The 27,023-nt window shown below is 40.5% G+C and overlaps 2 protein-coding genes across 6 annotated transcripts; one reads left to right on the forward strand and one right to left on the reverse strand.

Annotated features, from left to right (window-relative positions):
• The first annotated feature begins 835 nt into the window (after positions 1 to 835).
• Positions 836 to 18,011, forward strand: daxx (death-domain associated protein). 2 transcript variants are annotated; one of them, XM_085262032.1, is made up of 13 exons: positions 836 to 1,157; positions 2,557 to 2,815; positions 3,947 to 4,396; positions 4,712 to 4,843; positions 4,982 to 5,098; positions 6,547 to 6,778; positions 6,990 to 7,159; positions 9,824 to 9,965; positions 10,627 to 10,796; positions 12,583 to 12,724; positions 13,273 to 13,807; positions 14,689 to 14,815; positions 15,807 to 18,011. In XM_085262032.1, exons 2-13 carry the CDS (start codon positions 2,573 to 2,575, stop codon positions 15,864 to 15,866), a joined length of 2,520 nt encoding a protein of 839 aa, XP_085118158.1. In that variant the 5' UTR covers positions 836 to 1,157; positions 2,557 to 2,572; the 3' UTR covers positions 15,867 to 18,011. The 2 variants fall into 2 exon arrangements, with proteins under 2 accessions (XP_085118158.1, XP_085118157.1); XM_085262031.1 differs by having other exon boundaries at positions 836 to 1,153; positions 15,807 to 18,010.
• LOC146548726 (uncharacterized) lies at positions 15,006 to 25,844 on the reverse strand. 4 transcript variants are annotated; one of them, XM_085262044.1, is made up of 3 exons: positions 24,166 to 25,844; positions 22,767 to 22,918; positions 15,006 to 20,313 (listed from the first exon to the last, which is right to left on the reverse strand). In XM_085262044.1, exons 2-3 carry the CDS (start codon positions 22,876 to 22,878, stop codon positions 19,322 to 19,324), a joined length of 1,104 nt encoding a protein of 367 aa, XP_085118170.1. In that variant the 5' UTR covers positions 22,879 to 22,918; positions 24,166 to 25,844; the 3' UTR covers positions 15,006 to 19,321. The 4 variants fall into 4 exon arrangements, with proteins under 4 accessions (XP_085118170.1, XP_085118172.1, XP_085118169.1 ...); XM_085262046.1 differs by lacking the exon at positions 24,166 to 25,844 and adding an exon at positions 20,658 to 20,732 and having other exon boundaries at positions 22,767 to 22,895; XM_085262043.1 differs by having other exon boundaries at positions 22,767 to 25,844.
• Between the last annotated feature and the right edge of the window lie 1,179 nt (positions 25,845 to 27,023).

A 27,023-nucleotide genomic window follows, 5' to 3' on the forward strand; every position in this document is an offset into this window, starting at 1 on the left:
ATTCTGGTCCATATTTACATTTAGAATCACACAGTTTCCATGGCATGTCTCTCTCGTTCTGCTACATCCCAGAATTGCTCTATTCGATTGCAACTTGGTGACTGTGGAGGCCATTCATGTACAGTAAACTTATCCTCATGTACAAGAAACCAGTTTGCAATGTTTTGAGCTTTATGACATAGTGCATAAGTCTGCTGGAACCAGCCATTTAAAAATGGGTACACTGGTAACAAAGGGATGGACATGGTTAGCAACAATACTCAGGGAGCCTATGGTGTCTAAACAATACTTTGTAACAAGGGGCCTGAGGTTCATCAGGAAAATTATACCCCATCACCAGCCCGAACTGTAGACAGACAGGATGATCCATACTTTGATGTTGTTTACTCTAAATTCTGATCCTACCATCTGAATGTTACAGCACAAATCAAGACTTGTCAGAGCAGAAAACGTTTTTCCAATCTTCTGCTGTGTAGTTTGGTAAAGCAGTGTGGTAAAATCCAAGCAGATCAGCATTTTCTAAAATATTCAGAGTCAGACTGGCTATAACCCCCTACGACGTCGAAAGTAGCTTAAACCATCTTTCTTCACCATTCTGAATGTCACATTGAACTTAAACACAAAATAACGGTAAATCTGATAAAAGTTCAAAATATAAAAGTACTAAATGTAAAACAATTAAAGAAGCTTTATAAAGTCAATTAGGTACATTCAAAGAAATAATAATAATAGTAATAAAAATTGACATCAACGGTACACGTCAGCAGCTGTCCAATGGGAAATGGCATTACTCATCGTCACGAATCTGTCGTCCAATCAGAGGCGTTGATGTTGAGCGGAGTTTAGCGGGTACATTTTCGATCTCGATTCGATAGCACAGCTAAGTGAAGGGGCATTGTTTTGATGAAGAAGATCCAGTCTGATAAAAACGAACGAGATTAGAGGTTATCTCGGGTTTGTTTACCCGGTTCACGAGGCGATGAGAGCGTAACTCGACTTTTTTTCTGGCAGGTTATTTTTTTACTTAGAAAAGTCCGAATGCTAACTAGCCTCCAGAGCTAACGTCAGCTAAGTAACTGGAGTGTTGTGATGTCCTGCGGCGGTGCAACGTTTTCTTGTTTCGTTGTCAACTCCAGCGGCTCGTAAAGAACAGGTCGGTGTGTATCCTACTGTCGCATTATTACGGTGTGCGTGGGCGTGCTTTATTTAACCTTTTGTCTTAAGTTTTCCACCTGTAATGTGCTGTCTGTGTCATCGTGATTAGTTTCACTTTCATGTGTTTGGAAACTGCTATCTCCTGTTTGTTTTCCTATTTTCCGAGTAAACACAGCGGAACGATAACACTGATCAGCCGGCTTCTGTAGCCCTAAATGAAGCATCAAATTCACAAACTGTCGATGCTTCTGTGTTAATGCTGTAATATGGACGCAGGAGCCTGCCTTCCAGTTATTGAAGTTTAACTGATGATAGAAAATGGTGGCATGCAAATCACAGGTTCACACATCCTCAGGTGAATTGTCTAGGCAACGGGACATTGTTGAAAGCAGTCAACTGACATGACTTTGGAGACTTCTAAGACTTCTGAGGGCCACAGAATGTATTTTAGCAGTTATTCCAGAAATCCATTACCCAGCTTGGGAATTTGAGTGATCATGCCCCTGTTTTAGGAAGCTATTTGCTCAGATTAAACTGTTTTTTTAATCCAGAGGTGCTTCATCTATTATCAGGTAACTATGCTGATCCACAGTAGGTTGTGTTAAAGAAGAGTAGCATACATGTATAAAACCAGTACCTACTGACCAATCAAACCGACCATCATTCTGATGCCCTGGTGAGCATCAGTAAAAAATATGGATTTTTATACTCACCTTTATTCCTGCTTTTTCCCTTTTCACTGCAAGCAATGTTTAAATTATTTCATTCCTTTATATGTGGGTGCAGCTGAAACTGTCTCACACACATCTGCACACTATAGTGTTTATTTTACAAACTAAAAAATTGTAATTATACTTCAGATCCTCCTGTGTCTTTATGGTGGAGCTGTGAAAGTGACAGCTTTGTTAATGCGCACAAATGCATGTGTTCAGCTTTCATTCCTGACTTTAAATTGACTTTTTTGACATTGGAGGACTTTTCCACACATTAATGTGGCACTTTTGAAACATTTCCTCGTACAGACACACAGTAATTTCATCTGGCAGCTGTGGTGCTTTCAGCCTTACTGTGTGTTACTCTTCATTTTGTGTTCTGACATCATAGTTTGTAAAGGTAGCCACTCTGCAGTCATTAGACTTGTCTATGTTTCAGATCTTTCATGTGAATATGACCTGAAACTGGTTCTCTTTGAAACCAGATAAAAATATCCTGGGTTTGTTGAACTCTGTTCACAGAGCAGGTCCCTGCTTTGGTATTTAAATAATCAGAAGTGCCCACATGGCCAGAATTTGTCACCTTTTTTTGTGCCAATGTAAATATTGTACAGATCATGAAAACACTGAAGTTCTGATGCTTGTGTGTCATCCTGTTCTGGTCTCATTCTGCCTGTTTGTATTTTAGAAAGCCGGCGTTTTGAATGGCGGTGGCTCCTGCCTCGATGGCAGATAAAATCATTGTGCTTGATGAGGAAGGCGAAGAAGAAGAGAGTCCTCAGCCCTCCTCCTCTGCCTCCAAATCAAGCCCTGACCTTCAAGCCAAAAATGTCTCGCCGCTCAAAGCTCAGCTGCCAGTGCCCACACACATTACCCAGTCACCCTTCGCTACAGCGAAGAAGACCACGCAGTGTCTGCAGGCAGAGAATCAGAAGTTGTTCACTGAGGTGAGTTTATATGATGTTCCAAAGTTCATGACCAGAACTTAAAATAATGACATTTATGCAGAAGTATTTCATGTGTATCAGACTTCAGATTGCTCTAAGTGCTCAGTTTTTCTGTCTGGGTGACATTGACTTAAAATCTTATCTGTGTGTTTTTAGGCTAATTGTTGAAACATGATATATTTAAATGTTGACTTTTAAATCAAATTAACAAGTAAGATGATCCATGTTTCCCAAATAATACTGTGGGAAACTCAGTGGTGTCATCAGTTAGTTCCTCATTGAGCAGATCAACTCCACTCTTCTAGACTGCAGCTGGTGGTCTTTACCACACTGGGGGCCTGACCAGCCTGCCTGTAGGGGAAACACAGGAAGGTCCACAGCTTGCTGGTCACCAGTAACTCAGCTTTCAGAATAAGAGGGGATTGTATGGTGTTTAACCTGTTATATGTTGTCTCATAGTGATTCAGTAAATGCAAATTCCTGAGTACCGTCTAGTTTTGCAGAACCTTGTTCCATGGAGTTTATCCCAGCATGAGGCGAAGTACATCCTACAGCTCTCCTCCACTGGGTGCAAAACAATTTTATTAAAACAGTCATTAAAAAAAAACACGTTTAGTATTTGAAAGTTGGTAAGACCATTTTTGTATATTTCATTTTGATATATAAAAAACAACAACTATAATAAAATAACAATAAAATAACAAAGAAGAAAAAACTATAATAAAAATAACATTCAATTATTATTTTTAATTTGGCTTGTATGACAGTCTCATTAATAGTGACGGTTTTTTGTGTTTGTTTAAGAAATGAACTGATGGGTGGGTGAGGTTGATTTAGTTGGAGAGTGTACTGTGAGAGGATATACCCACTAGCATTAAATATGTATGTAATATTAAACTTTAGATCTAAACTTCCTCATTTAAATTACCTACTTTTTTGAAAATATACAGATACACCCTATAAAGTCAATCCTGGGCCACTTTATACTGCAGATTTGTGTTTGTGTTAAAAAAGCACTGAAACCAGTCTTGTAACATCTGTCTTTTTCACTCCCTTGTTGTTCTCTTTGGTTCCTTATCTGTCATACTTTCTACTTTATCTCATCCTTTTTTTCTGTTTTCTTCCCTCCAGTTTGTGGAGCACTGCAGGCCCCTCACAGAGGACTGCCCGGAGGTCTTGACCTTCCTCCAGACAAAGCACTCAAAGGCCTGCCCGGACTTCCTGTCATCAGTGGAGTTGAGGAACACTTTGGGACGATGTTTGACTCGCACTCAGGCCAACCGCTCTAAAACATTTGTCTACATCAATGAACTGTGTACTGTGCTCAAGCAGCATGCCATCAAGAAGAGGCAAACCCTCTTCAAGGTTGACCCTGGGCCTTCTACCTCAACGTCGAGTGATCTTCAGTCTACCTCCGTCACGCTCAAAAGTACAAGCAAGAGTAAAGGTAACCTGGACGAGGAGGAAGAAGGTGTGCAGCCGGCAGCAGATGAAGAGCAGCCTTCCACCTCAGGACAGCAAGCGAACAGAGAGGCAGACCGAGAAGAGGAGAGAAAAGCTAAAAGAGCCTCCAGGAAGCAGGTTAGTGTGGATTAGGTGTTGCTGTTGAATGAATCTTGGGATTATAATCAAATTTTTATTTGTATACTGTATATTATATATACAGTTTTATTTGCACAGCACAATTTGCCTCAGTGTTTTTAAAATTACTTCAATACAGTCATTTTAAAAGGGAAAAAGAGTAAAGCAGATCAAAGCACACTGGTTAAGGCAGCCATTAAATATAAACTATTAAAAAAATGAAATATCCCTCCTTTTTTATTTTTCAGCAACAGTAAGGGTTTGACACTTTTGTAGGAAATGATCATTCATGTCTGTCCTGTGTGTTCCTCTCAGATAGCGTACCTGGAGAACCTGCTGAAGGTGTACAACGAGGAGATCTGCCGCCTGCAGCAGGCTGAGCTGAGTCTCACTGACATGGAAGCGGAGGACTCGTTATACATCCAGGAGCACAAACTCAAACGCAAGGTCAGCCTCCAGTGTGGTGCAGCTCGGTGGCTTCCACTCTCTAATACAGACATTAAAGCTGTAAAATGTAAATGTTTACGACAGCCTGAGTGGCAGCTGCTCACACCTCCCTCACGTGTCCTCCTCCTTTTTTTCCAGATGATGAAGATTTATGAAAAACTGTGTGAACTAAAGGGCTGCAGCACACTAACAGGCCGAGCCATTGAACAGAGAATCACCTACAAAAGCACTCGTTACCCTGAGATCAACAGGAGGGTGAGCTGCACGTTGTTGGGGCTACTTTCTAACCCGAGGGGTGGATTTTGACGCATCTGCAACAGAGCCAGGCTTTTTTTGCATTAACTGCCTCATTGAAACCAAATACAGTTATGATGACTGTGGTTCTAAACTTTGCCTGTTAACTCTGGTTTTACACTTCAGTCTCTGCGCATGCTCACATTTATGTGCTGCTTTACTCGTAGAAAATTCCAGGCAGACATTATCAGCAGAAGATTAAAGGGCTGTAAAGAAATCTTAAAATCAAACAAAAAACATTAAACAGCAAAGGCAATGCCGTGTTTATACACTGTTGAAAAAACATGACAGTAAAAAAGCAAGGGGATGTCCAATAGTCCCGGTATAACACAAAGTCACTAAGGCCTCCTCATGTAACAGCTCGTCTCCCATGATCTCCTCCATACTTGAAACTATGCTGGGAGATGAAGCAAACCTCCTTATGACTGCATGTGTGGATGTGACATCATGGAGAAGCTGGACTGCCTGTGCAGCCTGAAGGTGCTGCTTCAAGCTGCCACCAGTGACAAAAAGCAAAACTAGAGAAAAGTCATTAAGGATGAGGAGACGGTCTGTGGCACTACGTCCTAAACCCTCACATCTCAGTCAGCGTGTTCAGCAGATTTATTTATACAGCGCCAAATCACAAAGACAACAGACAACCCTAACAATCATGTGACCCACTGAGCAAGTGCTTTGGAGACAGTGGGATGAATGCTATAACTTAAGAATGCAGTGACGTAGGATTTTAACATTTTTATAATAGGTGAAGTTAATAGGAGGCTGAGTGGGAGCTCTGATGGCCGTTAGTATTTTTCCGATTGCCTGAAAAGATGCCTCTCCAGTCCTCCGGTTGACACTTTCATTTGAAATAAAGCAGTTGAAATGGATTCACATCTGGACTGATTGATATTCCTTCATTTAAATGACTTGATCTTACATTGCAGTGATTCAGTGTTCCCTTCATTCTTTGAACATTTGTTGTTCTGCTCTGTGTGCTCTCAGGACTGCTGTTTATTTTGAGCTCTTCTGAACTCTGTAGCATTTAAACTTGATTCTAATTCAGGTCTGATGCTGTCGTATAATCTAATGAAACATTTGGGTTACATTTTAGTTCGTGACTAATTCAGATTTACTGCTAAAATATTCTTGGTTAAACTGATAAGGTTTCTAATTTAACATTAACTGTGAGCATCAGTGTAAAAGATATTAGGCCACAGATCAGGACCAAGCATAAAAACATTATTGGTTTCTTGCTGCTATTAATGGTTTCTGTCTGAGGTTTCTGAACTATTTGAAGTTCTTTATAAAACACAAACTGGCAGAAACACACAGCGATCACACAGAAGAGATTTGTATCTGTGGTTATTTAATTTCATGGAGCTATATTTTCATTCGAGTTTTGTCCTCTGTGTTCCTCCCTTTGTCAGATCGAGCGTTTCATCAACAGTCCCGAGGTACGACAAAACCCTCCTGATTACCAGGACATCCTCCAGCAGGTGTTGCGTGCCAACGATCGCCACAACCTCTGCTTGACCAGGAAGCATATAAACCAGATCGCCCAGGAGGCGTTCAGAGAGACCGGGAGCCGCATACAGGACCGCCGTCACCTGGACCTCGTCTACAACTTTGGCTCTAGCCTCACCGACACCTATAAGCCTGGTAAGATAATAAAGAGAAATGCTGCTGCTCGTGCGGGGCTTCACTGTCTGACTGCACACTGAAGTGTTTCTACTCACAAATCTGAGCGTTGATTTGAATTAAAATATGAATATTTGTTCATTAATTTACTTTAACGTTTGCTCCACACTTTCATTTCCTCACTGCTGACATTTTTGCTCTCATCCTCTTGTCTCTCCGCCTCCCTCTTTAGCCACAGACCCGGCTCTGAAGGACCCATCACTACTGAAGAAACTGCGGTCGAACCGAGAAGTTGCTCTAACTAGCCTGGAGGAGGTCATCAAGAAGTACGCTGTGAAACAGGACGACACGGAGGAGAAGGAGAGGAGCAAACGACTGCAAAAAGACAGGAAGGACAAAGAGGTAACAGAGGAACATCATCACAGTGATAGGTTTGTAGCTTAAACCTATTCGCTGGAACGTTGAAGACAATTTAATTACACAGAAAAGTAAGACACGAGTAGGCAAAGTTCTTTATGTTCCTCGTGCACGGGAGAGAACTGGACAAACGCTGTTCCTTCGCTTGACCCCAGTTGCTCTCGTCCGCTCCCCCGTAACACTGCTCTTTTATTGAGGTTACATGAATATACATAGGTTCATTAACATATGACGTCTACCTACACACAAAGAGTACCTTGCCTGTGCGTTGTGTAAGTGTGTGTGTGTGTGTGGGGTCAGAGTGTGACCCGATAAGCGACTTCCCTAAACCTGCTGGTCTGGAAGTCCAGCAGTTCATCTAAACAAAAGCCACTTAGACTAAAACAGACATAGCTACATTTATCCTACCACAAAACAATAAAAGAAGGTACAACCTCTCCCATGCTCCCAGGATGTGGGTGTGAATGCCAGAGCACTCTGGAATGCACACAAGTCTTTGCAGACTATTAGCTATTAACACTATTAACTATGACATTGATTATAAAACTCTAAGCATATATGAGTAGATATTTCTAAGCATAAATAACAATCAACAATATAAACCTGACACACAGCTGTTTGGTTTTATTTTTATGTGTGAAAACATTAGATTTTATGTCTTTCTGTTTTTCTGAGAGGTCGTTCTCCGTCACGATGGGAAAATATTCCTCTTCTTCTGCCCGTCTCCGCTGTGGTGTGCCCCAGGGCTCGGTACTGGGTCCTGTGTTGTTTTCTCTGTATATGTTGCCCTTGAGCTCCATTTTTGAAAAACACAATGTCTCTTTTCACTGTTACGCTGATGATATTCAAATCTACCTTCACCTGACTGGGGATGCTTTATCCTCACCACATCCTCTGTTTGACTGTCTGAGTGATGTCAAGGACTGGTTATCACGTAACTTTCTTACTTTAAATGGAAAGAAGACAGAAATTATTGTTTTTGACCGAAATATGCCTCTGGGACAATTGACTGGCACATTGGGGCCTGTTGCTAACTACCTTACTGATACTGCCAGGAATCTTGGAGTTTTCATGGATAGTTCCTTCAAACTTGACAAACAGGTCTCTACTGTGGTAAAAACTAGCTTTCATCAACTACGCCTAATCTCTAAGGCTAAACCCTACATACCACACAAAGATATGGAGAAACTCATTCATGCTTTCATTACGTCAAGTCTGGACTATTGTAACTCACTCTACTTGGGTCTACAATCTTCTCTTCTGCAGCGTCTGCAGCTGGTCCAGAATGCCGCAGCACGTCTCTTGACCGGCACTAGAAAGTTTGACTCTATCACCCCTGTTCTGAAAAATTTACACTGGCTTCCTATCAAATATCTAATTGATTTTAAAATTCTATTGTTTACTTATAAAATTTTAAACAATATGGCACCTGACTACTTAGCTGATCTCCTCTGTCTGTACAGCCCTCAGAGAGCACTAAGATCATCGGGCCAACTGCTCTTGGTGCAACCTAGGTCTCGGCTGAAGACCAGAGGAGACCGTGCCTTTGCCGTTGCTGCACCCAGGCTATGGAATACTCTCCCTCTTCATATTCACGCGTCAGATTCCATTCAGTCTTTTAAATCACGTTTAAAAACGTATTTGTTTGATCTGGCATTTAAGGCGAATTAGGGTAATTTAGATCTGGCTCTGTATTTAGATTATGTAATTATCTTATATTTTATATATTTGTAATTTATATTTTATTGTGATTTTATTTGTACTGCGATTTTACCGGAAAGCACTTTGGTGTACTTTGGTCTTAAAAATGTGCTATATAAATAAATTTTGATTGATTGATTGAACATCAGTCTGCTTTATTTCTTAAAAAGAATTAAGGTCAAAATTTGTGGTACATCTTGTGTATTGAATAGCAATATATTTTACAGTTTAATCTTATAAAGCAGAGGAAGAAAGTATTTTAATCACACAGGACTGTAAAAGTACCAAAGTAAAGAAGTAAAAATTTAACTCAGGTTTTACCTTTTCTATTTATTTATGTTCTGATGAGGTATGTTGGAGTTAATAAATAAAAAAATTGTCAATGTCAGTAAAATTTGCTGGCTCAGAAATATAAAATACATAGTGGGGAGGAAAAATTGTAATGTGACAAAGAAAAACATTTATAAACCTGTGAGTCGTGTTTGGGGGAAAACAAAGAAACTGGAGTGTTTATTTGTTTCACTTAATCCCAAAAGTTTTGTCTCGTATTAATCTGAAATTATGAGACTATAAAAGATTTTAGTTTTGTGCTTGTTTGTGCGATCGTGCCTCAAGAGTTGGCAGTTTGTCTTGTAATCGGAAGGTTGCCGGTTCGAGCCCCGACTCTGTCGTTGTGTCCTTGGGCAAGACACTTCACCCATTGCCTACTGGTGGTGGTCAGAGGGCCCGGTGGCGCCAGTGTCCGGCAGCCTCGCCTCTGTCAGTGCGCCCCAGGGTGGCTGTGGCTACAATGTAGCTGCCATCACCAGTGTGTGAATGTGTGTGTGACTGGATGTAGTGTAAAGTGATTTGGGGTCCTTAGGGACTAGTAAAGCTCTATACAAGTTCAGGCCTTTTACCATGTGTTTGTGTTCTGAATCTTGTTTAATTTCCTTTGCTGCGTTTCAGGGCCACACGTCAGGAAAAAAAGTGGAAACTGAAGAGATGAATGGCGTGTCTGAGGAGGAGGAGGAAGAGGATGAAGATGATGAATCCTCAGATCCAGACATAGAGGAAGAGATCCAGGCCAGCACTCAGCAGGATGGACCAGGTTAGACCAAATAAATGTGGTTATATTGAAGCAACATATTGGCTGACAAGCATCAAATTAGATATAAATCTAATTTCATTGTTCACCACAAAAGCTGCATGTATGTGTATCTGTTCACACAAATTATTTGTGCCACTCTGAAAACTAGTTCCTGTTGCCCACAAGACAGAGGGGCACATCACAGGCCTGACAACAGGATGTGTATCACTCCTCCTGTTGTCCACCTGGAGACGGTGTTTACATTGAAGGCTGCCTTTGGTGTTTTTTTTTGTCCAGCTGTAGCTGCGTCGTTGTTTTGACAGACACACAGAAAAAACCCCACTTCACTCCAAACGAGCTTAATGCCACAAATCTCAAAAATTGCTGTTCTCGCAGCCATTTTCTCAAAACCTTCGTCTGTTACTAAGCAACCAAATGGTGTGTTGCCATATAATTTTGTGATAGGCTGACAAGGTGAATTTTTCCATGAATAGTAAAGGGCGTTGAAAAGCATGGCGTGAATTATCATAACTCTGGTGTTATTTGGCCTCTCAACACTAAAAACTGGAACGTAGTTGAAGTCTTCACTTTTAACACAAGTTAACAACTGAGGCTCAGCGAGGGTGCGTCTTGTTGCCACATTTTTGCTCTCATCCTCTTGTCTCTCCGCCTCCCTCTTTAGCCACAGACCCGGCTCTGAAGGACCCATCACTACTGAAGAAACTGCGGTCGAACCGAGAAGTTGCTCTAACTAGCCTGGAGGAGGTCATCAAGAAGTACGCTGTGAAACAGGACGACACGGAGGAGAAGGAGAGGAGCAAACGACTGCAAAAAGACAGGAAGGACAAAGAGGTAACAGAGGAACATCATCACAGTGATAGGTTTGTAGCTTAAACCTATTCGCTGGAACGTTGAAGACAATTTAATTACACAGCAAAGTAAGACACGAGTAGGCAAAGTTCTTTATGTTCCTCGTGCACGGGAGAGAACTGGACAAACGCTGTTCCTTCGCTTGACCCCAGTTGCTCTCGTCCGCTCCCCCGTAACACTGCTCTTTTATTGAGGTTACATGAATATACATAGGTTTATTAACATATGACGTCTACCTACACACAAAGAGTACCTTGCCTGTGCGTTGTGTAAGTGTGTGTGTGTGTGTGGGGTCAGAGTGTGACCCGATAAGCGACTTCCCTAAACCTGCTGGTCTGGAAGTCCAGCAGTTCATCTAAACAAAAGCCACTTAGACTAAAACAGACATAGCTACGTTTATCCTACCACAAAACAATAAAAGAAGGTACAACCTCCCCCATGCTCCCAGGATGTGGGTGTGAATGCCAGAGCACTCTGGAATGCACACAAGTCTTTGCAGACTATTAACTATTAACACTATTAACTATGACATTGATTATAAAACTCTAAGCATATATGAGTAGATATTTCTAAGCATAAATAACAATCAACAATATAAACCTGACACACAGCTGTTTGGTTTTATTTTTATGTGTGAAAACATTAGATTTTATGTCTTTCTGTTTTTCTGAGAGGTCGTTCTCCGTCACGATGGGAAAATATTCCTCTTCTTCTGCCCGTCTCCGCTGTGGTGTGCCCCAGGGCTCGGTACTGGGTCCTGTGTTGTTTTCTCTGTATATGTTGCCCTTGAGCTCCATTTTTGAAAAAAACAATGTCTCTTTTCACTGTTACGCTGATGATATTCAAATCTACCTTCACCTGACTGGGGATGCTTTATCCTCACCACATCCTCTGTTTGACTGTCTGAGTGATGTCAAGGACTGGTTATCACGTAACTTTCTTACTTTAAATGGAAAGAAGACAGAAATTATTTCTTTATTTCTTAAAAAGAATTAAGGTCAAAATTTGTGGTACATCTTGTGTATTGAATAGCAATATATTTTACAGTTTAATCTTATAAAGCAGAGGAAGAAAGTATTTTAATCACACAGGACTGTAAAAGTACCAAAGTAAAGAAGTAAAAATTTAACTCAGGTTTTACCTTTTCTATTTATTTATGTTCTGATGAGGTATGTTGGAGTTAATAAATAAAAAAATTGTCAATGTCAGTAAAATTTGCTGGCTCAGAAATATAAAATACATAGTGGGGAGGAAAAATTGTAATGTGACAAAGAAAAACATTTATAAACCTGTGAGTCGTGTTTGGGGGAAAACAAAGAAACTGGAGTGTTTATTTGTTTCACTTAATCCCAAAAGTTTTGTCTCATATTAATCTGAAATTATGAGACTATAAAAGATTTTAGTTTTGTGCTTGTTTGTGCGATCGTGCCTCAAGAGTTGGCAGTTTGTCTTGTAATCGGAAGGTTGCCGGTTCGAGCCCCGACTCTGTCGTTGTGTCCTTGGGCAAGACACTTCACCCATTGCCTACTGGTGGTGGTCAGAGGGCCCGGTGTCGCCAGTGTCCGGCAGCCTCGCCTCTGTCAGTGCACCCCAGGGTGGCTGTGGCTACAATGTAGCTGCCATCACCAGTGTGTGAATGTGTGTGTGACTGGATGTAGTGTAAAGTGATTTGGGGTCCTTAGGGACTAGTAAAGCTCTATACAAGTTCAGGCCTTTTACCATGTGTTTGTGTTCTGAATCTTGTTTAATTTCCTTTGCTGCGTTTCAGGGCCACACGTCAGGAAAAAAAGTGGAAACTGAAGAGATGAATGGCGTGTCTGAGGAGGAGGAGGAAGAGGATGAAGATGATGAATCCTCAGATCCAGACATAGAGGAAGAGATCCAGGCCAGCACTCAGCAGGATGGACCAGGTTAGACCAAATAAATGTGGTTATATTGAAGCAACATATTGGCTGACAAGCATCAAATTAGATATAAATCTAATTTCATTGTTCACCACAAAAGCTGCATGTATGGAACACAGGAGTTTGCATCTAGGTAACTGCCCTCTGCGGTCTGTACCAGGATCTAAATATTCTTATTTTATGAAAACATAACTGAGTTTCTGAGATTTTAAGACACCGCTAGGACTGCTGTTAAGGTTAGCCACACTGTGCTGATAATGTGTAACGTATGATTTAATCATTGAACAGAATGATTAACAATTTAATGTGACTCATAAACACACAGAGAATTCATACAGACAATGTTTAAACTCATCCGTCAGATTGGGCTCAATTAAAGACTGTTTTTCTTCCCTTTAGGCTGTTATTTAGTCTGTTTTTTTTCTCCCTTTTAAACAACGAATACATTCATACAGTCAAATAAGTGTTATCAGATTTCAAAAACTGTGACCAGATGAAGGGGGCAGAGATAAGAGAAGAAAATATTTATGTGCCTTTTTTGCTTCTTTCTTTAGATGAAGAAGACAACGAGGAAGACGACATTAACGAGGTGGAACAAGCGAGCGAAGGCACCAACAAGGAGGATCAGAACGATGATCAGATTGCACACGTTTCTGCAGGCGAAGAAGGAAGCTTGAAAGATGAGGACGAGCAGGTTACGAGTCCTGCTTCTGATGAGACAAAGTCCCAGATCTCGCCGCTGTCTGATATCCCCTCCCCCGCAGAAAGCCCCAGCCAATCAGAGCCCATGCAGACTGATGACCAGAGGCCGTTATCGAATGGTGACCACAAGAGCTTACAGGAACCTGCAGATTCTTCCAGTCATGAGTCAGTCGTCCTGTCAAACTACAACCAAGGCAAAACGGGCCTCACAGCAGCAGCCAATGGGAAAGCATCTCCGTCATCGCCAGAAGACGGCGTGGAAAGGTGCGGCACGCAGACAAGCAATGGCACGTCTCCACCGCCCAGCCCCAGAACCACGAGGAGCCAGAAGAGGAAGTGGGAGGAAAGGAACTCGCAGAGTAGAAAGAACCTAATCATCCACGACAGGTGAGGCTGTCGCTGAGAGGTCAGGAGTCCACGATGAAAATGTGTTTGTGAGATAATTAATAATACAAACAAACAAATAATGACTTATTTCTCAAAGTCAATGTGAATGTATTTGATGCTCTTTAGCTTTGTAACTTTTATAACTGTTCAGAAGGCAGAAGCAGGTGTTATAATGTGTTTATAGTAATATTTAAAACTGTAGGAGAGCAGCATGGAGGCCTGCTGCTCTCAGGAGGAACAGTTTTACGCCTCCACCGTGAAAAGCTGATGAGGCTTTGTTTCCACTCTGCCGGGCGGCGTGAACACGATAGTTCAAGATCGACGCAACGGAGCATTTTCAATTTGAAACCATCAGTGCATCTACTGGGACGCTGAGGCCTTTCACCTTTTGAATACGATGAACTTAAATAGTTTTAATAAACAGAATGTGAAAGGTTTGACTAGTTTTTAATTAAATAACCAAATTTGTGTCAGGATGAGAAATTCAGGCTTAATTAAACTTCTTGGTGGTGATTTGACCTCAGAATAAGTGTGGCAGTGTGAAAACACTCATGTTTAATTACCAGTGAGGTAACAGTTGAACTGGAAATTAATAATGGTATCCTAAGACGAGCTCTAAAATCATTTCTCTTGCTTGTATCAAGAGTTACCATCATTTCTGTTGTGTTCATCACTTCATAATCTGAGACTCTCACTGACTGTGTCTAATAGACGAGGCTGCATTGAAATGTGTGACTTCTTTGAAAATGTCCAGTTATCGAAAATCCTGCTCTCATTTAAATTGTAGTTTCAGCTCTTTGAACTTGAGTTCATGGTTTTATTTCTCTGGGTTCATTTATTCTCTGTATGTTTGTTGATCTTGGCTCTTTCATTCTCCTCAGTGATGCGGACATCCCTCTGGATATGGGCGTTGTGACCTGCAACTCTCCAGAGACCACTCGAGCAAACACGCCAACGCAGGAAGTGGTCAGCAGCTCGCAGTCGACACCGCCACCGAAGAAAAACAAGGTGGGGCAAATAGAGTCATACCAGAGGAGCTGAGTTTCAGGATAGAAACGATGCAGTGAGGACGACACTTTGAATAAAACACCTCACGTGTCTGAATTTACAGTTATTTTGTCATTTTGACAAACTGTATCAACACAATGGACCTAAAATAACACACAAAAATAAAACCTCAAAGTGGTGAAAAGTGAAATAGGTTTTGCAAAATATATTTAAATGTTTAACAAATCATTTTTATAGCTTGAAGTCTAAATATACATACATGTAAAAAAAAATTTTTTTCTTTTACAAATTTTGTAAACAGGTTTATCCAACTACTTACATTCAGAAGTGTGTATCTGTTCACACAAATTATTTGTGCCACTCTGAAAACTAGTTCCTGTTGCCCACAAGACAGAGGGGCACATCACAGGCCTGACAACAGGATGTGTATCACTCCTCCTGTTGTCCACCTGGAGACGGTGTTTACATTGAAGGCTGCCTTTGGTGTTTTTTTTGTCCAGCTGTAGCTGCGTCGTTGTTTTGACAGACACACAGAAAAAACCCCACTTCACTCCAAACGAGCTTAATGCCACAAATCTCAAAAATTGCTGTTCTCGCAGCCATTTTCTCAAAACTTTCGTCTGTTACTAAGCAACCAAATGGTGTGTTGCCATATAATTTTGTGATAGGCTGACAAGGTGAATTTTTCCATGAATAGTAAAGGGCGTTGAAAAGCATGGCGTGAATTATCATAACTCTGGTGTTATTTGGCCTCTCAACACTAAAAACTGGAACGTAGTTGAAGTCTTCACTTTTAACACAAGTTAACAACTGAGGCTCAGCGAGGGTGCGTCTTGTTGCCACGTCACCTTAAATTGGTCATGTGATGTGGGCACACCGGTACGTCTGTCAACAGCATCAACATGTTTTTAAAGATGTTTTTATTCTGCTGATACTCCGAGTGTTTCTCCAGAAGAGTAAATACTTTATGCTGCTGTCTGTGTGATTGCAGGTCAACGTGGCGACACAGTGTGACCCAGATGAGATCATCGTCCTGTCAGACTCAGATTAACCTTTAACCTCAGAACTCTGACTAGTCATTTACAGCAGAGGAAGTCTGAGGTTTGAAGCAAATAAAAGCCAACACAACTGTTTTTGTAAAGAACTGGAATGAAATGTTTGTGATTCAATGTGTATAAACGCCAGCTGAGGCAGCAGGTTCTGGGATGCCCCTGCTGTGCACTACAGAATAAAGTTTTCATTTGATCCGAGCAGGGAAACTCGAGCTGACGCTGACCTCGGCTGCTTCTTGCACTTTGGGTACAGAAACTAACCGCCACTCATTGTGTCGCTAAAAATAGTGAAATACATTCTGTTTTTTGACTGCTCTGAAGCTGAAAATACTTCACTGGGATTCTTTTTACTCGACCTGAACGCTGATTTGTGGTTGGTGTGTTTTTAGGTAACAATCAGTGCCTGATTAAAATTGAACTGAGCAGTCAGACGTGAGGCCCAGATGTTGAATTTCACTGGACATGGCTGCTCTGGCAAACTTCCAGTTTGTTTACATTTTTATATTTCAAATCTGTTTTCTTGACAGAGCAGGCGGTGAGGTGATGTTCTCTATTAAAGTCTTTCTATTGATGTTGTTTTATTTGCTGCTATTTATGATCTGAGCGAGCTGTGCTGTGGTTTCAGTTGCAGCAACGACAACAGGAAAACATTTACACTGCTTAGATGTTTCCTCTCACAATTTCGATTCAAAATGAATTCGGTTAAAAGGTTTAAAATAAAGTAATTTACCTACTGAGGCAGGTGCTGGTGAGGCTGCAGGAACAGCTACAGGAACGGAAACGCTGAAAGTTCTCTTAGCAAACCCCACAAAAAAACAATCCCCCACCCCCCCAAAAAACTAGCAACAAAGATTTCCTGCTTAAACATGTTGTTGTGCTGCATCACTCACAGGAGACAAAAGCATTAATCTGAACTAACCAAATCACTTTTGAGTCATTTGTGGGACTTTTGTTGATTTAAAAACTAAAACACACCAGTGAGCCACAATTTTCAACCTTTTGAGGATTTTAAAATAATGCTACACTCACAGAATGTATTAATCCTCGTCTGAAAAGTAGTTCTAAACAAATCCGCTCCTCCTTTTGGAGTAGCGTATGCTGAAAACTACATGCCCAGCTGTTTTAAGAAATAACTGCATATTTATGAGCCTCATTTCCAGCCGTCCTTTAATCATAACCAGCAGTAAAGCGCAGGAAGTTATGACGCGTACCGCTTGTCGAGGGGTCTGTTGACACTGAAATATAAATAACAGCAGTCTTATCTTTAAAGCGGTCAAATTTCATCCCAAGACAGACGAACTCTACCTCTGCCCGCAAGTGTGCGTAAAAGATGGATGTAGTCGACATCATCCATTTGTTCCTTAAGTCCTGATATGTCGAGCTGAATGTTTTGGCGAGGTCACGCTGAACCCCCTTTAGGTAGTGACCTGTCAATCATGAAGTAGGCCTGTTTTTCACCGGGTGCATTTGTTTGTCCTCGTTTTTCTAACGAGGATCATAATTTACTAAATAAACGTCAAATTCAAGAAGACCCAAAAGCAGCGACTGAGGCCATAAAGTCTTAACAGCTCATAGGTCGATGCAGATTTCTATAGGCTGACATCTTTGCAAGTAATCGCTCCCTGCTGGCCGTTAGAAAGATTACATGGTGCTTCCACGCTGGCTTTACTGTTATTATACAGTAATAACAGTCTGAGCGCCTCTGCGTGATAACCACGTTCTTTCTTCCTGCTGCCAAAGCTCACCTCAGCCAAAACTAAACATGAACACAAAGATCACTGCAGGTCTGTGGACTCTGCGTTTGGGTCCCTTTAGAGATCCTGAACACCTTTAATTATAAATACATTCTGTACTTTATTCAAGGTTTGTTTTGTCTTTTGTGTTTTTGTTCTCGTGTCGGTGCACTGGGCATTGCGGAAAATTGAGAAATACTTTTTAAAAACCTTTGTTGGGTTGTTTTTTTGTTTGCTTTATGCAGGCTTGGAGTTCAATTGTTTTTCTTTCTTTTCTTTTTTTGCTTTTTTTGTAGTAGCAGATCGCCTCACAGGTGAAACGATGATATTTTGGGGTAAAAGCTCTTTTCAGAGTTAATAAAATGCCTGGAATGTTACCTTTGCTGCGATCTATTAGGCCTCATTTATGCAGAGGAACGTTTCGTCATTCACTGTGAATTTGTTCCTTTTTTTTTTCATTTTTGATATTAAAATAAATACTTTTGTCATAAAAGACTCTGCTTCTGATTTTTACTTGTAGAATTAAAATATTTTAATGTCAGTTTTTCAAAAGCTGCAGATTGGTTTTTATGTCTTTCTTTCAGGTACTTTATCAGCTGGTTTATGTCATGGCGTTAGCTCAAACCCACAGATGTTGCTTCATGTTGTTTGCCCCTTGAATAATTTACAAAAATCAGAATGTTCCATTTAGTCTTTAACAGCTTCACTTAATTATGAAAGCAGTGCAAATAATTGTTCTGTATAATGATTCAGAGGAGTGGTGTAATATTCAATGTAAGAAACAAATTATTAAATTATTAACGTAAAGCAGCAGAAAAAACATGAAAAGAAAGATCGAGAGACAAACGTCTTCTCCTGGACAGGTGAGCTGCTTCCTTTTCCCATGATGCCTATTGTTACACCCTACTTAAAAGCAAGGTTGTATCTGGGGTGGGGTGTGACACAAAGTGAAAAGAAAACTATTAACTATTAAAACTATTAACTGCCACAAAGTTAACGTGGCAGTTAAAACTATTTCAACACAAACGACCCAATGAGGCCCAAAATCCACTGTGGTTCACAATTATCTCTGTAAAGGCACACCTTTTTTGCCCGAACCACTGTAGCACATCCCAGAGAAAAGCAAAGGAAAAGGGGGCGTGGCATTTTGAGGCGGCAGTCTTGATGCAGTGCTGACGAGCTGCACCACATCTCAGCTGCAGCTTGTGAGGCAGACCTGGAACACAGAAGGAGGAGAAAGAGCTCTCTCACACGGGGAGACCCCCGGTCAGCGACCAAAACACCTATCAACAAACTTATCTTTGCTGTATGTGGCTAATAGCTTAGCATTCTGCTAACTATGATCACTAGAGTCTCGAGCTTCACTTGTACAGAGATGCCAATAATAAAGTTTTTCCTCAGCTGGTTTCTCGCCATGTGGGGAAAATCGATTTAAAACATGAACATGTTGGTGGTGCACAGAGAACTTCTGTTTCAGGAGTTTTGTCCTCACCATCACTGTGAGGAAAAATTATATCTCAGGATGTGAAAAAATAACACAATTTAGTTTCATCTTTAGGAGAAAAGTGAGGGAGCCGGACCCTAGATAAAGTGTCTCAGGTACATGGATGCAACGAGTCAGTCATACGAGGTAGTGGTGTAGCTGGTGGACGGTTTTGTGTCTATGTTAAAATGATACCAAACCTACACCCCGTTTAGCTCCTGGTTGATTCGGAGCTTCATCAGTCTGCGGAGCAGCTGATGTTCTTTCCTGTGATAAATGACTTTCTCACGTGAGTCGTCATGTGCTTTTTCACATGTGTGACGTTATAAAATCTTTCCCCACACAGCGAGGAGCTGAAGGCTTTCTCTTCAGCGTGACTCTTCAGATGCTGTTTGAGACTCCGGCTGTGAGTAAATCTTCTCCCACACTTGGAGCAGCTAAAAGCTTTTTGTCCCGTGTGGATCAACATGTGAGAATTGAGGTCGGCGTTGCGGCCGAATGTTTTGCTGCACCTGGAGCAGCTGTAGGGTTTTTCTCCCGTGTGGATGCACAGGTGTTGTTTCAGATTCCCGCTGTGTGTGAACGTTTTACTGCAGAACTTGCAGCTGAATGGTTTCTCCCCCGTGTGAGTCCTCCGGTGGTTTATTAGCGTTGTCTTGTCTTTAAAGCTTCGTCCACACTCAGAGCAGCTGAACGGTTTCTTTTCCGTGTGAATCCCCATGTGTCTCTGCAGGTTTCCACTGTCCACAAATCTTTTTCCACACTGAGAGCAGCTGACAGGTTTCTCTCCTGTGTGGGTTCTCAGGTGTCTGCTCAGATTTCTGCTGTGACCAAATTTTCTCCCACAGACAGAGCAGCTGAATGGTTTCTCATCAGCATCACCTGATGCCCGAGGCGCTGCAGGTTCACGGCTCTGCTCACACTCATCAGAATCACTGACGTCTGTGTCTGAAGAGCCTGAAGTTTTCCCGTCAGGCTGTAGATCTGGATCAGGCTCTGGTCCTCCCACAGAGTCACTGACCTCCTCAGTCCGTCTGTGATAAAGCTGTAAGGATTCAGGTTTCTCTTCACCCTCCTCACTCTTCACAGGGGCAGGGCTGGAAGTGAGCTGGGCGATGACAACCTCCTCCTGTTCGTCTTTAATGTCTGGGTCCTCCCGGTCCACACTGGAGCTCCACTCCTGCTCCTCTTTTTCACCAATGACCACTTTTTGGACACCCAGAGGTAAACCTGAAACACAAACATTAATATTGAGTTCATTTTGTCCTGAAACCAGAAAATTTTCACAAAGTGACAGTTACTTTTTGTGGATAATGAACATATTTTTACATGACCATGACAATTAATATGACTTTTAGGGGTATATATATATATATATATATATATATATAGCTCGTATTTATTCAGGACTTGTTTTCAGTTGATCAGCTTTTCTCCTGTCTCCTCACCTGCTCTGTGCGCTGGTGGGAGGAGCTAAGTGGAGGTGACATACCATCAGAGAGAAGCTAGCGTCATGCTAGTGTTAGCTTATCATCAGCAGCGAATCTGTTTCCAGCAGCAGCAATAAAACTCACCTTCTTTTCTCGGTTCCAGTTCCATCTTTAAATCAACTTCCGGTGGTTCACAGTGTCGGGCCACCTATATGTGTACTTTTAAGGAAAAAACGACACAGTAGGAGTAGGTATTGATTTATAAATACTACTGTGTTTATAAACTAAGCTGTAGTGTTTGCACAAACCAAACACTAAATAAGAACTCATCACTGTGCAATAGACATTTAGCGGAACCTAGCTAGTTCTATCTAACTGTCTGTATGTCTCTAACTAACTTGGCAGCCTGTTCTCTTTGTCTTGATAATACTTTCTTTAACGATTGAAGACATTTTGGAGTCAACGTAAAAGAAAGGCAGATGTGAAATGTAAAATTTAGGTCAGAGGTTAAATGTGACAAGGTTTCTATTTATTGACAACAAACACTTCCAAGAGTCATAGTTTCTGAGTTATAAGGCTTTTTGTCAGTTGTTTGTCAGTCCTTTAAGAGTCTCTAAAAAAGCCGATGTTTCAAGACTTCCCCCGTGTCTTTAGACATGTTTTAGGTTTCATATCTTTCAATATCAAAACCAATCCTACAATGTCAGTAGGTAATGAATCAGTAAAACATTGTGTCTTTTACAACAGGATAGCAGTGTGTTCACCCTGCAGTGTTTAGTCATAAAGTACATTTTTGTTATGTCCTGTCCAGCTTTTGAAGGACATATTTTGCTCATCATTAGGCAAGATTAATTTATATTTTCTGAGCTATTAACTGGAATTACAGGTTCTAGAACAAAGTTGTAGTTTATTTTGTGAATACAGCAAAGCAAAAATGTGCTCAGTGTCACTCTTCAAAACACCAGGAGGAAATATTTAACAAATTAACCAAGTCAAAAAAGTAAGCTCTGTGCAGTTTGGAAAGGCCCAGAGCCAAAACACTTGTCACTAACTGAGAGAATCATCACACAGATGCTACAGGCAGGACCTTTCAAAATAAAGCTCCAAGTGGCAGCACTACCAGGTAATCCAAGCTCAAAGAGATTCTAAGAGTCAGAACAGGTTCATTAAACATTGAAAGAGATTAAATAATTTTAATTATTTTCTATTAAATAAAGAATCAAAAAACCTGATAGTCTGTCATCATCAGTCCACCTGACAGGTGTCTGACTGCAGTTCCTGACCCAAGCGCCCATAAATAACAAGTAAGGAGAGAGAATGTGCTGGTTTCTCAGTGAAAAACTACATTTTTTCAGTAAAATAAATGAATAAAAGCCTCCACCAGGACCTTTGAGCGTGACGAAATATTTTATGGAAGAAAAGAATCTACACCAGGAGACCCCAGAGGAGCGGACACTGAGGAGTACACGCCCTTCACCTTCACCTTCAGGGACTAGCTGCTACTGGCAACTGTTGTCCAGATTCAGTGATTCACCTGCTTATTACTAGGGGTGGGTTTTTATAATCAATTTATCAATTAAAATCGATTCTGGCTTGGATAACGTGAAATCGATTCATTAAAATCCTGAATCGATTTTTTAATATAAATTTATTTTGCCCAAAATGCCAGAATCTCACGTGAAACCTCACAAAATTTCAACAACCACCAAACAGCTAAGACAGTAAATGAGAGCAGAAACACGGATTCTGCACAAAGATGTAAACACACAGCGCGGAATCGTGGATCAAATCGATTCAGGACCTTGTGAATCGGAAACGAATCAATTCTAGAAATGAGTGACGATACCCAGCCCTAGTTATTACTCAGTTATTTGATTACAGGTGCTTCATACGGTCTTGTTAATGTTTTATTTGTTTACATGTTTAGATGTGTGAACGAAGCTGTTTGCATGACCTTTGGCCTCTGAGAAAAACATCTTTACAAAAACCGAGTAGCCGTTTGTATTCTTTTTTATTTTTTAATTTAATGCATGTTGATCATTTATTTATTTATTTTTACAAAAAAAACTCGTCGTATTTAGTCAAGGGTTTTGTTTTTGGCGATCAGCTTTTCTCCTGTCTCCTCACCTGCTCTGCGCGCTGGTGGGAGGAGCTAAGTGGAGGTGACATACCATCAGAGAGGACCTAGCGCGATGCTAGCGTTAGCTTATCAGCATCAGTGACTCCGTTTCCAGTAACGGGGAGTAAACTCACCTTCGTTTCTCGGCTCCAGTTCCGTCTTTAAGTCAACGTCCGGTGGTTGACAGTGTCGGTCCAGCTCAGCTCTGTCCACAGAACCGGACTTTGGAGGACTTTCTGGATCCATTTGCTAACCGAGCGCATAATCAAGTCCACTAAAATAAGCGCTGCCACTTCCGGGAAACATTTCAAAATGAAATGATAACAAGCAGACAGATTTACTTCCGATATGCTCCATCAAAATAATTTTTTTTATTTTGGAGTCAATCCCTTAGGTAAATTACCTTTACCTAAATGTAAAAGTCATATTTGCTCCACTCTAGCATCTACAGTCCTGTCCTATTACACTGCAGTGCTCCACTACCTGGTTTAGACACTCAGGTAGGTAAATCAGAATCCCTAAATGTTCCTCTGACACAATGAGATAGAGAGTCACACATTTCACCACTCTACCACACACAGAAACCATAATTCAAGTGAAAAATAATATGATTTTTGCAAATGTAATGAAACTTTTTTTGCGTTTGTTAGTGTCCAAGAATAATTCAGAGTGAATAATCAGAGATTTCAATCTAATCCACCCGTTTTAGGGCGAATTCTTTAGTTATCAAACATGAGGCAAAGGCTCGGGCGTTAAAGGAATTAAAAAACAAAGCATCTGTGACAAAGCAGATAAGATGAAAACCATCGAAACATTATTTATTAATTAATATTATTTCAGTGTCTTCATCACATAGAGGCAGCTCACCAATTCATTCAGCCCTTAAAGTAGCATTATTCAGTACACATACTAGAAAATCACATTGCTACTACACCGACCTGCACACAATGCAAACTGGTAATAGAGTTGTTTTGAATGGATCGTTAATATAACACCACTTGACAGCCCCACATGCGTGGCACTGTGTAAAAACTGATAAAAGCAGAGCCATTGCGGTAATGACACAATGAGAAAGTAAAAATTATGTGGGATGTTGTGAAATTGTGATGTGCTCATCATTAAGAAAGATTAATTTATATTTGCTGAGCTTTTAACTGGAATTACAGGTTCTGATAAAATCTAGTTAATGTTTACAAAGTGCTACATCAATCAACTATTCTTAAAATATTTAACCCACATAAAGTGAGTTAAAGAAGAAGCAACATTACTCGTGACTGCAGGATTGAGTGGTTTAACACAACAAGATAGAGAAGAGGAAAACTTTCCTGTGCACCAAAACAACACTGATCTCAGTTGATGATGTTCCAGATGTCTAAGGGTTAGAGATGGACCGATCCGATATTACGTATCGGTATCGGTCCGATACTGACCTAAATTACTGGATCGGATATCGGAGAAAAATAAAAAAATGTAATCCGATCCATTAAATATCACGAAAGCACCTCACAAAACTTGCAACAAGCTGTAACTCACCTCAGAACGTTAGCACGTCGGAGCAGTATGCATCACGTGATAGAGCGGCTGTGGCATGTGGGACCTGTGGTGGTCTGGATAGCATTTGGAGCTTCGCTAGCAACCCGGCATTTCATCTCCGACAAAGTTTTCCCGAGAGAAGTAAAGCAAGTGTGTAAGTCCATCTCTGAATGTAAAGCATTCCTGCGTTAAGCTTAACAAGCGACTGCCTCTCGCTCTCCGGCTGCTACTTCAATCATGAAACTGCTTAACGATCAGCTGATCGGCTTTTCTGTCGCGAGTCCGTGTCTCTAGTTTGCTTTTGGCCCACTTTGCACCAGAAAGAGGAAACCAGCGGCTGAACAACAGCAGCACGTTTAAGCTTGATAAGCTGTTGTTAGAATGTATTTAATATTACTTTCTACTCGAGGATCTTTTTCTACGTAGCTGACGCTGGTAACTGTGCAGGGGCGGATCTAGCAAAGTTTAGCCAGGGGGGCCGATAGGGCATTAACAGGGAAAAGGGGGCACAAAGACATACTTTTCTTTCTTATTCTCATTTAAAATGTCGAGCTTTTAATAAATAATTATCTGACACCCAAAGTTTTAATTTGATGTAAAATGAATAGAAGTCAATTACTGTATATAGTAACTATTAAGTCTAATATATATACCCTAGTAAGCTATAGTACTTTTTCCTTTGGGAAGGTACCATCTGTGCAGTCTGCAATCCTGTTGAAGAAAGATGTTGAATCTATTTAATATTTCTTGAAAAATAATTGATTTCTGTGCATTTTTTTCACACTTCATCAAATTAAGGTTGATTACGTCGATTAAGCATCATGAGGTGGAGCGTGAGGGGTGGTTCCCTATTTTTTATTTATTTATTTTTGTTGTTGCTGGGAGTTGGAACCCTATTAGTTAGGTTGCTTAATATTTATGCTAAGTACTCTTTAAAATACCAGAATAGGGAGGATGGTGTAGGTTTAAGTTTATTAGATTGATCAGTATTGCTGAACTATGAAATATTTTTTTTTGCATACAGGTATAACAGAATAGCTTTAGTGTAGTTGTTGTTTTAAACTTGAGTATGAACTTATACAAAATGCAGCAAGATATTTAAAAAAAAACAGTTTTGTTGATTAAAAAACACTATATCGGATTCATATCGGTATCGGCAGATATCCAAATTTATGATATCGGTATCGGTATCGGACATAAAAAAGTGGTATCGTGCCATCTCTACTAAGGGTAAGGGGAGAGAGACTGCAGCATTACAAAAGCATCCTGTGAAAGTCTAGAACAAAGTTGTAGTTTATTTTGTGAATACAGCAAAGCAAAAATGTGCTCAGTGTCACTCTTCAAAACACCAGGAGGAAATATTTAACAAATTAACCAAGTCAAAAAAAGCAAGCTCTGTGCAGTTTGGAAAGGCCCAGAGCCAAAACATTTGTCACTAACTGAGAGAATCATCACACAGATGCTACAGGCAGGACCTTTCAAAATAAAGCTCCAAGTGGCAGCACTACCAGTTAATCCAAACTCAAAGAGATTCTAAGAGTCAGAACAGGTTCATTAAACATCGAAAGAGATTAAATAATTTAAATTATTGTCTATTAAAAACAGGATCAGAAGACTTCCTGATAGTCTGTCATCATCAGTCCACCTGACAGGTGTCTGACTGCAGTTCCTGACCCAAGCGCCCATAAATGACGAGTTATTTATAATATTTTGTAGTAAAAAATAAATAAATAATTACCTTAAGATTGAAATCAGGTGTGTCCGGCTGTTTTTCTTCGAATGATCCTGAAATAAAAATAAGCCAAAGTTAGAAACATTGATGTTGATGAAGTAGTTATAGGCAGAGGCGGAGCCAGACATTTGAAACACCCGGGGCTTAGCCCTGAAGGATAGTATGCATGTGGATTTTTTTTTCTTTTTTTGGGGGGGGGGGGTGTAGAAATGACTGAAAGATTAATAGGCTCTGTTTTGAGTTTTGTTCAAAAAAGAATGACTTCATATAGGGAAAAGGAGATATCACATATGCAGGACACCTTAAACTAGTTTTTTAATTAAGCAGCAAGGCAGAACAAGGTCAGGGCTGCATCAAGACACAGGGACTAAACCCCAATTCAACCAGACGCAGAACTGATCCAGAATTAAAACAGGACTACAAGAGTTCAAAATCAGGACTACTGAGGACTTAACCAAGACAGAACCAGAATCAGAACTAGATGATAGTAGCACTAAAAATCATCATAGACCTGCACTACACTTATTTTTTTAATTCTACCAAAGTACAATATTTAGATTCAGAAAAGTTTATATAATTATTCAGCCTTGTTGTGCAAACAAGCCTGCATAACTTAATAAATATAGAATTTGAAAAATAACAAACCTAAAAAGAAACACTAGGTACGAGATACATGAGGACCTATGATACGGTGATACTTTTGGTAAACAACCATTTGACTAACATGTGTGTCTCACCTGCTCTTGTTCCATCTCTGTTCTGTCCTCATTCTCCATCTCCCTCTCTGTTCCTCTCTCTCTCTCTTTGTGCTGACAATCATCAAATATACAGTTGAAACCAGATATTTACACACTCTTCAGATAAAAACACTTTTTTTTTAATTGTAACATCAATGTTTATTTTTTTAGATTGATAAATATAAAAACATATTTGTTAACTTTAAGAGTAAAGAGATAAACTCTTTATTTCTTAATTGCAAATGGCACCAAATTGTATTCAAAACTGAGCCACACTTATGGAGCTCCACAGTTCTTTTCCTGGTGTTTTGGTTGACATCTCTTGATTTTCCCATTTAAAAGAAACAGGCTCTGTGTTTTTCCTTATATGCATCCACAGCTGTGCCACC

Source organism: Mchenga conophoros, linkage group LG22, assembly GCF_057382185.1.
Source record: "Mchenga conophoros isolate Kocher_MC1m ecotype Shallow Benthic linkage group LG22, M_conophoros_male_GT1.1, whole genome shotgun sequence".
In the NCBI taxonomy this organism is placed as follows: domain Eukaryota; kingdom Metazoa; phylum Chordata; class Actinopteri; order Cichliformes; family Cichlidae; genus Mchenga; species Mchenga conophoros.